This window comes from Mercenaria mercenaria, chromosome 4 (genome assembly GCF_021730395.1).
Source record: "Mercenaria mercenaria strain notata chromosome 4, MADL_Memer_1, whole genome shotgun sequence".
Taxonomy (NCBI): domain Eukaryota; kingdom Metazoa; phylum Mollusca; class Bivalvia; order Venerida; family Veneridae; genus Mercenaria; species Mercenaria mercenaria.
The window spans coordinates 100,337,214-100,351,789 of record NC_069364.1 but is presented as its reverse complement, the minus strand read 5'-3'; the positions used below and the strand labels follow the sequence as shown (position 1 = coordinate 100,351,789).

Genomic DNA, 14,576 nt, shown 5'->3' with positions numbered 1-14,576 from the left:
GGTATAAATAGTTGTGACATAAATTTATACTTGCAGTTAAGTCTAACAATCTTTGCTATTGCATCTTTCACGTCTAAAGAGTGCAAAGAAGTGACTAATGTTTGTGAAAACCTTGTTGTCTTTAGGGAGCCCAGATCTTTGAGGCAGTAGGTTTGAGCCGAGAGGTGATGGATCTTTGTTTTTCCGGATCAGCATCCAGGATAGGGGGTGTGACATTTGCACATCTTGGAGAAGAGGTAAAATCTACTGAGAAATTTCAGCTGTTCAGTAGGGTGGGCCATCAACAATTCTTATTTTCCTTGGGAATTTGAATTTGTATTTACTCCCTAAGTGTTGGGACAAGAAAATACTACCCCAAGACTTAATTGACAAGTATTGAAAAAGTGTTCCAAATTTTAAGAACAAGCAAAATAGTTGCTTTCACATTTAAGGTAAATATTGGGGTGGGTGGGGTAGTAGTTTTTAGCTCATCTGATTTTTTGAAAAAAAATGATGAGTTATTGTCATCACTTGAGCGGTTGTCGGCGTCGGCGTCGGCGTTGCCTGGTTAAGTTTTATGTTTAGGTCAGCTTTTCTCCTAAACTATCAAAGCTATTGCTTTGAAACTTGGAATACTTGTTCACCATCATAAGCTGACCCTGTATAGCAAGAAACATAACTCCATCTTGCTTTTTGCAAGATTTATGGCCCCTTTTGTACTTAGAAAATATCAGATTTCTTGGTTAAGTTTTATGTTTAGGTCAACTTTTCTCCTAAACTATCAAAGCTTTTGCTTTGAAACTTGGAATACTTGTTCACCATCATAAGCAGACCCTGTTCATCAAGAAACATAACTCCATCTTGCTTTTTGCAAGAATTATTGCCCCTTTTGGACTTAGAAAATCAGTTTTCTTGGTTAAGTTTTATGTTTAGGTCAGCTTTTATCCTAAACTATCAAAGCTATTCCTTTAAAACTTGCAACACTTGTTCACCATCATAAGCTGACCCTGTACAGCAAGAAACATAACTCCATCCTGCTTTTTGCAAGATTTATGGCCCCTTTTGGACTTAAGAAAATATCAGATTTCTTGGTAAAGTTTTATGTTTAGGTCAACTTTTTCTCTTAAACTATCAAAGCTATTGCTTTAAAACTTGCAACTCTTGTTCACCATCATAAGCTGACCCTGTACAGCAAGCAACATAACTCCATCCTGCTTTTTGCAATAATTATTGCCCCTTTTGGACTTAGAAAAATCATTTTCTTGGTTGAATATTATGTTTAAGTCAACTTTTCTCATAAACTATCAAAGCTATTGCTTTAAAACTTGCAACAGTTTTTCACCATCATAAGTGGACACTGTACATCAAGAAACATAACTCTATCCTGCTTTTTGCAAGAGTGATGGCCCTTTTTAGACTTAGAAAATCATGGGTAGGACAATATTTCTATTATACAAAAAAAAATCAGATGAGCGTCAGCACCCGCAAGGCGGTGCTCTTGTTAAACTCATAGTTGTATGGTAGATCTATTACAATGCTTAATAGTATTGCACATTTATTTCTGTTCATCTTAACTTTTATCTTAATTATATTTGACAGTTCCTGTCCAAGTCTGGTTGCTTGAATATAGAAATTGGTTTACAAACATGATTCTTTCAATGACATGTTTTGTTCTATAACTACAGAGATTTGATCGTCACTGGTTGGCTTATTCCGAGAGGGAGTGTGATAGTATGTTGGTGATGAACCCGGGCAATCTACACTGGAGGGATGGAGGAGAGAAACATGTGAATGAACCTCTCTCTGTTGCTAATCTTCAGGTAAATGATACCTTCATCAGTCAGTTTTCAGAATTTTAAAAGGCTTATACTCATTCTTTTATGTGAGATAAAGACTAGAATTATAATACTAAATGTCATTAATATTTTAGTCCAAACAACATGCCAAAACATGCTAAAGAAGCAATACTTGTTATACAACTGATGTTATTTATTTTAAGGATTTAGAGGTTTTTTCGTGAGTTTTAGCTCACCTGAGCAATGTTTATGGTGAGCTATTGTGATCATGCTGTGTCCGTCGTGCATCCACACGTCCGTCCGTCGTCAACAATTTTGTTTAAATGACATCTCCTCCATTACCACGGAATGGATTTTGATGAAACTTGGCATGGATGTTCCTTGGATGGTCCTCTACTACAAACGGTTCCGCTTGGTTGCACATAGGGGCCGCCAGAGCTAAAAATAGAAAAATCTTCAAACAACATCTCCTAAACCAATGGTCAGATTTAGAAATAATTTCACACAAATGGTCCTTATGTCACCCTCTACCAAGATTGTTCAGATTGTACCGATTCTCAAAAAACATGGCCGCCAGAGGGCGTGGTCACTTTTCTCTATGTATATAGTGGAAACTTTAAAAATCTTGTGTGAAACTGCCTGGCTGATTTTAAAATAATTTTAAACAATTGGTCTTTGTGCAACCCTCTACCAAGATTGTTCAAATTATTTTGATTTGTCAAAAAACATGGCCGCGAAAGGGCGGGGTCATTTTTCCCTATATGTATATAGCGGAACTTTAAAAATCTTCTTGTATGAAACTGCTGGCTTGATTTTAGAATAGTAAGTCTTCTTGTGTGAAACTGCTTGGCCGATTTTAGAATGATTTTACACAAATGGTCCTTGTGTGACCCTCTACCAAGATAGTTCAAATTATTTTGATTTGTCAAAAAAAAACATGGCCGCCAAAGGGCGTGGTCATTTTTCCCTATATGTATATGGTGGAACTTTAAAATTCTTCTTATGTGAAGTGCTTGCTTGATTTTAGACTAATTTTACACAAATGGTCCTTGTGTGACCCTCTACCAAGATTGTTCAAATTATTTTGATTCATCAAGAAACGTGGCCGCCAGAGACGTGGTCACTTTTCCCTATTTGAATATAGTGGAAACTTTAAAAATCTTCTTCTGTGAAACTGCTGGCCTGATTTTAGAATAAATTTACACAAGTGGTCCTTGTGTGACCCTCTACCAAGATTGTTCAAATTATTTTGATTTGTCTAAAAAACATGGCCACCAGAGGGTGTGGTCACTTTTCTCGAAATTTATATAGTAGAAACTTTAAAAATCTTTTTGTGTGAAACTGCTTGCCCGATTTTGAAATAATTTCACACAAATGGTCGTTGTGTGACCCTTTACCAAGATTGTTCAAATTATTTTGATTCATCAAGAAACATGGCCGCCAGAGGGTGTGGTCACTTTTTCCTATTTGAATATAGTGGAAACTTTAAAAATCTTCTTGTTTGAAACTGCTAGCCCGATTTTAGAATAATTTCACACAAATGGTCCTTGTGTGACCCTTTACCAAGATTGTTCAAGTTATTTTGATTCATCAAGAAACATGGCCGCCAGAGGGCGTGGTCACTTTTCCCTATATGTATATGGTGGAAACTTTAAAAATCTTCTTATGTGGAACTGCTGGCCCGATTTTAGAATAATTTTACACAAATGATCCTTGTGTGACTCTCTACCAAGATTGTTCAAATTATTTTGATTCATCAAAAAACCTGGCCACCAGAGGGCGTGGTCACTTTTCCCTATAGGTATATAGTAGAAACTTTAAAATTCTTCTTGTTTGAAACTGCTAGCCCGATTTTAAAATAATTTTACACAAATGGTTCTTGTGTGACCCTCTACCAAAATTGTTCAAATTATTCTGGTTTGTCAAAAAACATGGCTGCCAGGGGGTGTGGTCACTTTTCCCTTTATGTATTCCATACTTGTCCAAGTTATTGCCCTAAGGTAAAAAAAATGGCCATGCCCTGATGTCTGAAAGTACTTACTATAGGCTTTTATATTAGAAACTTTGAAAATCTTCTTTTCTGAATCAATAATAGCTAGAGCCTTGATATTTGGCGTGTGATATTAGATTTGTAATGTCTACCGTAATTGTTCAAATTATTGCCCTAGGTTCAAAAATGTGTGTGACATGTATATAATATAGGCCCTAACTGTACTTATACAAACTCACTTGAAGCCTTGTACACAGGTGAGCGCTTTAGGGTCAGTGACCCTCTTGTTTTAAAACTCTTCTTTCACGAGGTGAAAAATTTTATTTCGCCATAACCTTTTTGTTTCTTATTTAATGAATATAATACATGGAAAAGTAATAGAATTGAAATCAAGTATTAAATGTTTGTTTATACCATTGAAGAATTTTGCTGTAGGTGATATTTCAAAAGTGCAGCAAAACTGTCTTTTTTATTCAAATACAATTTTTACTATACAAAGAACTACCACCTCGGCAGCCTAGTGGTAGAGCACCCGCTTAGAATTTGAAAGGTCGGGGGTTAAAAATTATATTAGTAGCTCCCTCAATTCACACTCAGCATTATAAGGATAGTGTTAGGACTGGTCAGCCCGGTGTCTGTATAATGTGACTGGCTGGGGTATCATGTCACATGTCTGATATTCCAGTGGAGCAGCACTATAAAGTTGGGCATTATGCTCACTGCTGCAAGTACACACTCTGATTTATATGACTGAAAAATTGTTGAAAAAGATGTTAAACCGGAACACACACAAACACATACTAAAAAAGGATATTTAGAAAAGCACCTTAAATTATCAGTTGGTTTATACAAAAGCAGTTCAGACAAATTCTGTTTGACAGAGAAAAACCCCTTCTATGTGACTAAGTGCTAAGTTTGTATTTTAAGAATGCAGCTCGGAGCAACAGCAAAGACACCTATGCCAAGTTTTCTGAGATGGCTCATGAAGGGAACAGAAACTGTACACTTAGAGGTCAGATAGAGTTCAGGTATGCTGATAAACCATTGGACCTGTCCGAGGTGGAGGAAGCGGCCTCTATTGTGAAGAGGTTCTGTACAGGTTAGTATAGACTATGATTTGTAAAAATGGTTCCATGTTGTATTAGCTGTTACACAGTAAGCTGTATTTCTATCTAGTCCTTTTGTAATTAAATGAAGATAAAATTTACTGGATGGAAATTTACTGTTTGGGCCTCTATTGCCTAGTGGTAAGGCTTGCTACACTTCCAACATGCAATGCTGGGATTTTCTTTCCAGTTAAACAAAATTTATTATTACATTAACTCCAAAGCAGCACTTCGGTATATATACCTCTTAGTCTTCCCAGTGTTTTGCACTCCAGAAAGGCTGTACTTTATCAATTTTCAGTTTTGTTGTGTGGTAGAAGTCTGTTACATTGTCTCTTATAGGGGCTATGAGTTTTGGCAGTATTTCTATAGAAGCACACACTACACTAGCGATAGCAATGAATCGTATTGGGGCCAAGTCTAACACAGGAGAGGGTGGGGAGAATGCAGAGAGGTACATGAACGAGGATCCACAGTTCAATAAGAGGTCCAAAATCAAACAGGTACATATGTTGTCATCAGATGGTAATTTAACACAGTTGAAACTCGATATCTCAAACTCACTCATCTTTCTCGAAGACATTTTCAAGTCCCTTTGTGATAACACATGTACAAAATACCATTTTAAGTCGTATCTGGAATTTCAAGGGACCAAGCGTTTTACATCAAGATAACCCGATACAGAGTTTCAACTGGTACATGCAGAGTCTTACAGAAATATTTTCCAATAAAAAATTGAGAACATATATTGTATGCTTAGTGTCTCCAAAGCTTGATCTACAGGCTTCTGTTAAGATTGTTTCCTGTGTTATAGCACATTGATAATCTTACTTTTGGCATTGAAGATACTGTGAAATCCTTGTTATGGGAGTCTTATTTTCATTGGTTTCTTGGTTGCCTCAATCCACGAAATTAAATCCCAAAAGACAAGCAAAGTTCCCAATCTTTTATCTTGATAAATGGAACTCCATGAATTCATATCTGTATGAAATAGCCGCTTTGGGCAAAACAGTAAGGCTAAAATTAAAATTGATTTCACAGAACATGGTAAAGCTATTTATGTACTGCACGCTTTTATACTAGTTAAAAGGCTATTAGAAATATTTTTATTAGTGAACACGTCCACAAAAATGCATATAAATGCTTTCAACATACAGATTAAAGGTATCTTGTAGGACAGTAAATTCATTTATAGTTCAAAAACGAAATGATTTTGTATGTTATGTTGAACGATATTGGTATTTATTTATAGGTAGCATCAGGAAGATTTGGGGTGACAAGCTCTTACCTGAGCCATGCTGATGAGTTACAGATTAAAATGGCACAAGGTGCAAAACCAGGGGAAGGTGGTGAACTGCCTGGACATAAGGTAATTTCTGTGAAACCATAATGAGGCTATCTGCATCTGTTACAAAAGTAATAATGTTCTTATTGTAATTTTTACTTAACCACATAGTACTGTTAAATAGGGTGAGGAGTCTGTTTTCACAATGATAAATGTCTTTTATTAGTCCCCTACTGGTTGAAAACCAGTTCCCCTACTGGTTGAAAACCAGTTTCGGGGACTATAGGAATGCGCTTTTCCGTCATTCCGTCTGTCCGTCCGCAATTTCGTGTCCAGTCCATAACTCTGTCATCCATGAAGGGATTTTAATATTACTTGGCTCAAATGTTCCCCATGATGAGACGATGTGTCATGCGCAAAACCCGGACCCCTAGCTCAAAGGTCAAGGTCACAATTGGAGGTCAAAGGTCAACAGGGCTTTTTTCCTGTTCGGTCCATAACTCTCCCATCCATGAAGGGATTTTAATATTACTTGGCACAAGTGTTCCCCATGATGAGACGACGTGTCATGCACAAAACCCGGACCCCTAGCTCAAAGGTCAAGGTCACAATTGGAGGTCAAAGGTCAACGGGGCTTTTTTCTTGTCCGGTCCATAACTCTCCCATCCATGGATTTTTTTCCTGTCCAGTCTATAACTTTGTCATGCAAAACAGGATTTAAATATCAGTTGGCACAAATATTTTCCTGGATGAGACAACATGTCATGTGCAAAACCCAAGCCCAGGGTCTAATGTCAAGGTCACACTTGAGACCAAAGGTCAGACACAAGAATGACTTTGTCTGGAGCATTTCTTCTTCATGCATGGAGGGATTTTGATGTAACTTGGCACAAATGTTCACCAACATAAGACGGATTGTCATGCGCAAGAACCAGGTCCCTAGGTCTAAGGTCAAGGTCATATTTAGAGGTCAAAGGTCAAACTCAAGAATGACTTTGTCTGGAGCATTTCTTCTTCATGCATTGCACTGGCGCCAGATCAGAAAGAAAATGCCTCTGTACATGTTATACCCTACCCCTAGGTATTCTATAAGAACCATGGTCGTGAACGGGAAAATATACTAACCCGTTTCAATCGCGCATTTCATACCTAAAACACGCAGTGGGGTAAATGTGTACTATGGATATCAAACAAGTGGTAATTTATCTTCCATTGTGTACCGGTCACTTTTTTGAATACATCTTATCTTAGAAAAACAACGCGTAGTTTATAGTAATTTCAACATTACACAAAAAACTTGCTTGAACTTCCCTGGTGAAGTTCCGTTCTAGATTACAAAACCATTCTGATTGGCTGTTGTAAAAATGTATGTCAATCGTCATTTTACTACACGTGTTCGCTAAAATGTGAAAATGCAGCAAAGTGTGCAAAATGAATAAACTATACAGAACAGATGCAGACCAATGTACGATTTCAAATTAAAGATCATATACAAGATGAATTTCATTCATCATTTCGAGTTTTAGTGTAAAATTGTGATTTTTTTAAAATCTGTTTTTGTTTGTTTACGTTTCGCCAAACATGTGCGCACTGCCGTGACCTCTAGACCGGATGTTCATTAGGGAAGTTCAAGCAAGTTTTTTCTGTAACGTTGACGAAAGCATACAATATGTGGATAATCTCAGTAATATGGAATATTGAGACAATGTGACTTGTGCACGATGGAAGATAAATTATCGCTTGTTCAATATACTAGGTACCCATTCACCGAACTGCGCGTTTAAGTTGAGAAATGTACGATTGAAACAGGTTAGTGCACTTTCCCGTTCATGACCATGGTTCTTATAGAATACCTAGGGGTAGGGTATAACATGTACAGAGGCATTTTCTTTCTGATCTGGCGCCAGTGATGCATTGGTGGATTTTGATGTAACTTGGACCAAATGTTCACCACCATGAGGCACCCTTTTTTTTAGAATTAGGTCCCTTTGTTTTTACTATAAATAGATTTTATTGTAACTTTTTTATTATTGGCCGTAGAGAAAAATCGAGACCACTTTTCTTTGGTACAACATGCATGTTACATCCAATTTTTAGGTGTATTTTGACCTGTCTCTACCTGGTAAAGAGTTTCTTGTGGACTTATATTATATAGATTTTTTTTTTTTTTTTTTTTTTTAAAGATTAATTTTCTTTTGTTGGTACTATAAATAACTTATATGATAACTTTTTTATAATCGGCAAAAACATTCCAATATGAAAACAACTGTGGGTTTTTATATATGCACATTTTAATCCAAGTGTGTTGTTATAACATATTGTATATATAGTACAATATTGTTGATACATCATTGACAGATATCAGTACATTATGTTATATACTGCAGTAGAGAAAATTAGGTGACTTCTAGTAGGGGACTTTGTATTGCATGGCAATGCTTCATTCACTTGTTTGCTTGTGATTTTAGAAAAACTTCCAAAACATGCTAAGTAGTTTTTCCTTCAAAAATGGTTGGTGTTTCTCTGATCACTCTAAGTTACATCTTCAATTGCTTATATTTAAGGTATCTAAGGACATAGCAAAGACAAGGCATTCCATACCTGGTGTAGGATTGATAAGCCCTCCACCCCACCATGACATTTACTCTATAGAAGATCTCGCTGAGGTAAAAAAAAAAAAAAAGAAGCTTATTTTTCTACCAGAATAAATCTCAAAGTCTTTAATTTTAAACTTAGAGCTTTCACGGCTGTTTCATATTGTAAGTTGATCTTTACTTGCAAAGAAGTATGTAGTGGTAGTAAAATGTCTATTCTAAGAAATATTGATAGGTTGTTGAATGTCCAACACAAATGAAATTCTGCTGTTATAAGTTCTTAATTTTTTAGGTAAGGACATGTATCGGAATGTATCAGTATCATATAACTTGTTTATTTTTTATCCCTTTGTCACAAATTTTAATTTGTCTGTGACTGCAGATTTATGTTAATGCCTAGAATTAAATGATTAATTGATCCAAAAAACAGCAGCATTATTTTTGTAGTTGATCTATGATCTGAAGTCTGCCAATCCTGATGCCAGGATCAGTGTGAAGTTGGTATCTGAAGTTGGTGTTGGTGTTGTTGCTTCTGGTGTTGCCAAGGTATCTTCTTATATTACTTCTATGCGGAAAATAATTAGTATTTTGAAATACAATGTACCTTGTAGAAGTTGGAGAGCATAATTGTTGTTTTTAGTAGAATTCATTTTCTACCCAAATGATAAATTTTAACTTTTGACATCAGTTCAAATGTTGTATCATGATAAAATTATTTTATGAGAATATCTCCTATTAGTTATTTTGATTGCTCCAAAGTGAGTGATTTAGATATGCTGATCAATGAATCCAGTTTATTTTTGACATTAATGATGAAGTATTTCTTGGACATATCACTTTGTGACTTGATAGAATTTTTCTGTCATCCGCCTGTGTTCTCTTTGGAAATGTTTGATTTTCTATGGGGAAGAAAATATTTTTGTCATGTATATATAGTATTGGTTTATTGATGAGAAAACTGTGCTAAACATTACATGAACAAAATCAGGTACATAATGAACAGGTTGGTCTATCTGAGATAGGTGGTTCTACTCAGGTGCCCTTGCATGCCTGAGACAATGCTGTTTGACCTAAATTGTGTTGATATTACTCTAAAGCCAACAAGAAACAAAATCAAATGAACCAGTAATATTTTATAGGGTAAAGCAGAACATATAGTGATCTCTGGTCATGATGGTGGTACTGGGGCCAGTAGCTGGACAGGGATCAAAGGGGCTGGATTACCATGGGAGCTTGGAATATCTGAGACACATCAGGTGCTCACCTTGAATGATCTGAGGTCCAGGGTTGTCCTGCAGGCTGACGGACAGATTAGATGTGGTAAGTGCCTTGGTTTAAGTGTTTACTATGTGGCTTTAATATAGTGAAAAGTGTTATTCATGCCTAGTAAATGGTTACATTTTGGTTGATTATGCTTGTTACTATTCAGTTGTTTGAAATTGGCAAGCTTACAGGAGTCAAAATAAAATGCTATGAGTATTATTTAAACCACAGAAATTATCAGTTTTTCACAAGAGAAGATTATGTTAGTATTTCATAGGTTTTTAAGGTATATACCGTGAAATCATTACTATTAGTTGGGGAGCTATTATCAAGGATTTATTATTATGTTCCGAATACCAAAATACGAATCCCCAAATTTATATCGGTACCAAATAACCATTATGGTCAACACTGAAATTTCTTGACTGTGAAATTAAATGCTTCAACAATAGTTGATATAGAAAAGTTGCGGAATACCTTGGTAATTTGTACCTGTTTGAAGAAAAGTCTAAACAGATCTGTATTAACTAATGAAGCCAATGCAATTTGAATTGTACTGAAAAAGTATTTACAAAAAATAGTTCCTTAGATATCAAGCCTATTTGAAATGGAAAAATATAATTATGACCTATGTTCACTGTAAAACCAGGTCGAGATGTAGTGATTGCTGCAATGCTGGGAGCAGATGAGTTTGGGTTTAGTACGGCACCACTGATTGCCCTTGGGTGTACAATGATGAGAAAATGCCATCTTAATACATGTCCTGTAGGCATAGCTACTCAGGTAAATAGTGACATTTTCAAAATTATACATGTATACAAATTGACCCATTTGGAAGGCTTTTGAAATGATACGGTTATATATGTTTGCCACAGCTATGCAAGGTTTCCACTTATTGGTAGAGGGTTACAAAACCTGTGTTTGAAGACCAGATTAAAATTGCAAATATGTCATTGGTCAATTTTAAAACTGTGCTTAAAGGAAACCAGTCAGATGCTCAGGAATTGAGACTTGTCTCAAAATTCAGTTCTGTAGTCTTTGACACTGGTTTGTGGTGAGAATCTGGGTAATTTTGAATGACTGAATTCTTATGATTCTCTGAGATATCGGCAGTAATTGTGGTATGAGAGGCAGTTGAAATAACAAGTATGATAAACATTTGTGATATGAAAGTAATGACATTCAAATTTTTCTTAGTTTTCTGTTACATTGATTTAGGACATAAATTTTACACAATCCTTGTTTTTTGTGTTTGTAGGATCCTGTACTGAGAGCCAAATTTGCTGGGAAACCAGAGCATGTGATCAACTACTTGTTCCTGTTAGCTGAAGAGGTAACTTTTCTTTCTCCAAAAACGAGAGTATTTCTTAGTTTAGAACAGAGAATGCTTTGTACTTTGCAGTAGAGAGTATTTCTTAACTTTTGATCAGAGAGTACCTCTTAATACTTCTTACTTCAGTTCTTTTTGAAATAGAGAGTATTTCTTAACTCAAAGCAGAGAATCCTTTTTCACTTCAAAAGTATTTTTCATAAAACAATAGCATATTTCATATAAGAATGCATATTTTGGTGTTTTCTGTCTACATATAACCTGCAGAATAAATTGATACCGGTTATATGAAAAATATGTCTGTCAGGCTAAAATACAGCAAGCAATAACAATACATTTATTGGTCAAGGTCATTATATATACATGTATATTCCTTTTATAAATGTGGAGACTGTATTTCAGGCTAGGGAATTTATGGCAAAAATGGGCTTCCGCAGATTCCAGGATTTGATTGGTAGGACTGACAGGCTGAAATTTGCACCAAACCCAAACAACCCTAAGGCAAAACTGCTGGATTTCTCAGCAATCCTAAAGAATGCTCTAGACCTGAGACCAGATACAAACATTGTTGGAGGAAGTGTGCGACAAGATTTCCAGCTAGAGAAGAAATTGGTAAGTTTATCAGTTTTAAATGGTGATGCAATTCTCAGCCACAACAGTATATATTATATACAGTCAAACTTTTATTAAAGAAAACCACACCTCTTACTCGCATCACAACAGAATATATTATATACAGTTAAACTTGTATCAAAGACCTCCCCCCCACTGAGTAAAGGCGCTACTATAAAACCTGTCGATATATGGCACTAGTATCTCTTCCCTTTTAACCGGTCTATACTCTACTACGTGGCATTTATATGCTTCATTGTGTCTGAAAGGGCGGATGGACCGTAATTAAATTTAAATAGACAGACATCCCATTTAACCGTAGTGTAAATTTACATGTCAACAAAAAAGACTCATTTCATTTCCTGAGGTCTTTATAAACAGGTTTGACTGTATTAGACAGGCAGGTGTAATGCAAAATTCTCCCAATGAACACAGATATTTTCTTTGCAACTTAGCATATAACACCAATCCAAGGACAGTAAGATTTGTGGAGAACATGCACAGTCATGTAAACTGCATTTTCCTGTTAGCTTGGATTAACCAGAAAAGGAAGACTGCATACAAGTCACACTGACATATCACTCTTGTGACTGCTACCTGGCAAAAAGCAGTTCTGTTGTCATGAAAATGTACACAGTTGCAACCCCAATAGGGTATGAACCATGACCTCCCAGAAGAGGAACGTTTACTTTTACCACTATTACACTACTCCCCCTAATTAAATGTGTGGCAGGTAAAATGGGTTTGCCTAAAGATTGTGTTGTACGATTTCTTTTTACTCGTGATTATGTCATCTCATACTGTTATTTTCTTGGATTTTATGGTTGTGTCAGTCCATAGAAGTATGTCCAAATGATCGAGGAAAGTTCCATTTCTTTTATCTTCACATGTGGAAATCCACAAATTCATATTCCAATGAAATAGCTGTTTTGGGGAAAAGCACAATTTTTTTCCCACAAAATAAAATAATTTCCTGGTATGATTCTAACACTCTTCCTTCTACACAGCAGAGTCAAAAGTGACTTAAGTAGGCAGTCTGCATTCTTCGGAATTGTGCAGTAAGTCGGTGTAACCTATGTATTTATAGGACTATGAACTTATAAAGAAAGCCCAAGATGTGATAGATGGAAAGCAGAAACAAGTTGTTATAGACATGAAAGTTACCAATGAAGACAGGACATTTGCCTCTACTCTCAGCTACTATATCTCCAAGTAAGTTGTATCTTCATGTGAGGGTGATGTTTCATAAAGTATATGAAATCTGTAGTTTGTAATATGCTTGTTGTTTGATGCAGGGGTGGTAGAGTAATATCAGTGTGCTCTAGGGCTTGTCTGTGTTTCATTATAGAGTAGAACTTTTTCTAGATACTCAATTGTAATTATGTTTACATTTGGACATACCAGTCTTATTAAACTCACTTAACATAGTAGTTAGTACTTACATACTTGAAATACGTAAAATACTTTTTCATGCAGTCCATTTAGCGCAGATTGTTGTAAGAATGTGGTAAAATATCAAATGGGAACATTGCATCAAGTCCAACAGAATTTTTTTGACCGAAGACTAGTTTGATAACAATAACTGAAATCAGGAATGGAGGAAAGTTGGTATATGATCTGATTTTTGTTGAGGTGGCTTAAAATCCATCCAGACAATACTAACATGTAATATAATAGCAAAAGGGATAGAGTATGTATTGTAAGATTTTGTTTCCAGGAAGTATGCAGAGGAAGGTTTACCTGAGAGGAGTATTATCATCAATCTGAAGGGGTCAGGAGGTCAGAGCTTCTGTGCATTTATGGCTAAGGGAGTTCATGTCACCCTGGAAGGCGATGCTAATGACTATGTTGGAAAGGTAAGGGTACAATTATCATGAATTTACCTTATTTTTAAATACCGGCAGTGAGAATGTATGTTATCTATGTTGTTATACATAGTTTGCATTTTTTCTTAAAAGAAATTTTAACTGATAATGTATGTATTTGAAATAAAGACATTGTTTAGACCTTAAAATCCATATGTCTGTCACATGTCAACGTAATGCTCCTCCGATCCCTACCTTGTGTAAACTTTATGTATATATTTAGCCATTTTGAAGGTCACATTTAATATGAACAAAGCTAAAGAGGCATAAGTCAATTAAATATAAAGAATAATATGAAAGAATGCAGAACAGGTTGTTTGCATTGTTAAAATTTGCAGAATCACAACTTACTAGATTTTAATTCTTCAAGAATTTTTAGCTCTAAAGAAGATTTTCTATTCAGAATAATTTTCAAAACATTTGCTTTTCATTTGTGCAACATAATTTTCAGGGGTTATCTGGAGGAGAGATAGTGATATTCCCACCAAAGGACATGCCGGCTGAGTTCAGATCAGATGAAAACATTATAGTAGGCAATGTTGTTCTGTATGGGGCGACATCAGGCAAGGCATTCTTCAGGGGTCAGACTGCCGAGAGGTTCTGTGTTAGAAACTCTGGCGTCTATGCCATCAGTGAGGTAAATAGGGGTATTAAGTAAATTGGATATTTTGTGTAATTTAAGGAAAAAAAGAACAATGCATGTGTGTAGAATGTTATGCTGAATGACTTTTTACTTTCCAGCTCCAGGCCTAGTTA

The 14,576-nt window shown here is 35.8% G+C and overlaps 1 protein-coding gene across 4 annotated transcripts in view; it reads left to right on the top strand.

Moving 5' to 3' along the window:
• Window positions 1–14,576, top strand: part of LOC123552518 (uncharacterized) — a 94,631-nt gene that overhangs the window by 45,642 nt on the left and 34,413 nt on the right. For all 4 annotated transcript variants that reach the window (XM_053542040.1, XM_045342234.2, XM_053542039.1 and 1 more), the window contains 14 exons: window positions 126–236; window positions 1,665–1,799; window positions 4,693–4,864; window positions 5,214–5,374; window positions 6,124–6,240; window positions 8,721–8,822; window positions 9,198–9,296; window positions 9,890–10,070; window positions 10,663–10,796; window positions 11,272–11,346; window positions 11,746–11,955; window positions 13,043–13,167; window positions 13,673–13,811; window positions 14,272–14,457. In XM_053542040.1, the coding sequence (XP_053398015.1) occupies window positions 126–236; window positions 1,665–1,799; window positions 4,693–4,864; window positions 5,214–5,374; window positions 6,124–6,240; window positions 8,721–8,822; window positions 9,198–9,296; window positions 9,890–10,070; window positions 10,663–10,796; window positions 11,272–11,346; window positions 11,746–11,955; window positions 13,043–13,167; window positions 13,673–13,811; window positions 14,272–14,457 (1,947 nt within the window). The remainder of the gene's footprint in view (window positions 1–125; window positions 237–1,664; window positions 1,800–4,692; window positions 4,865–5,213; window positions 5,375–6,123; window positions 6,241–8,720; window positions 8,823–9,197; window positions 9,297–9,889; window positions 10,071–10,662; window positions 10,797–11,271; window positions 11,347–11,745; window positions 11,956–13,042; window positions 13,168–13,672; window positions 13,812–14,271; window positions 14,458–14,576) is intronic.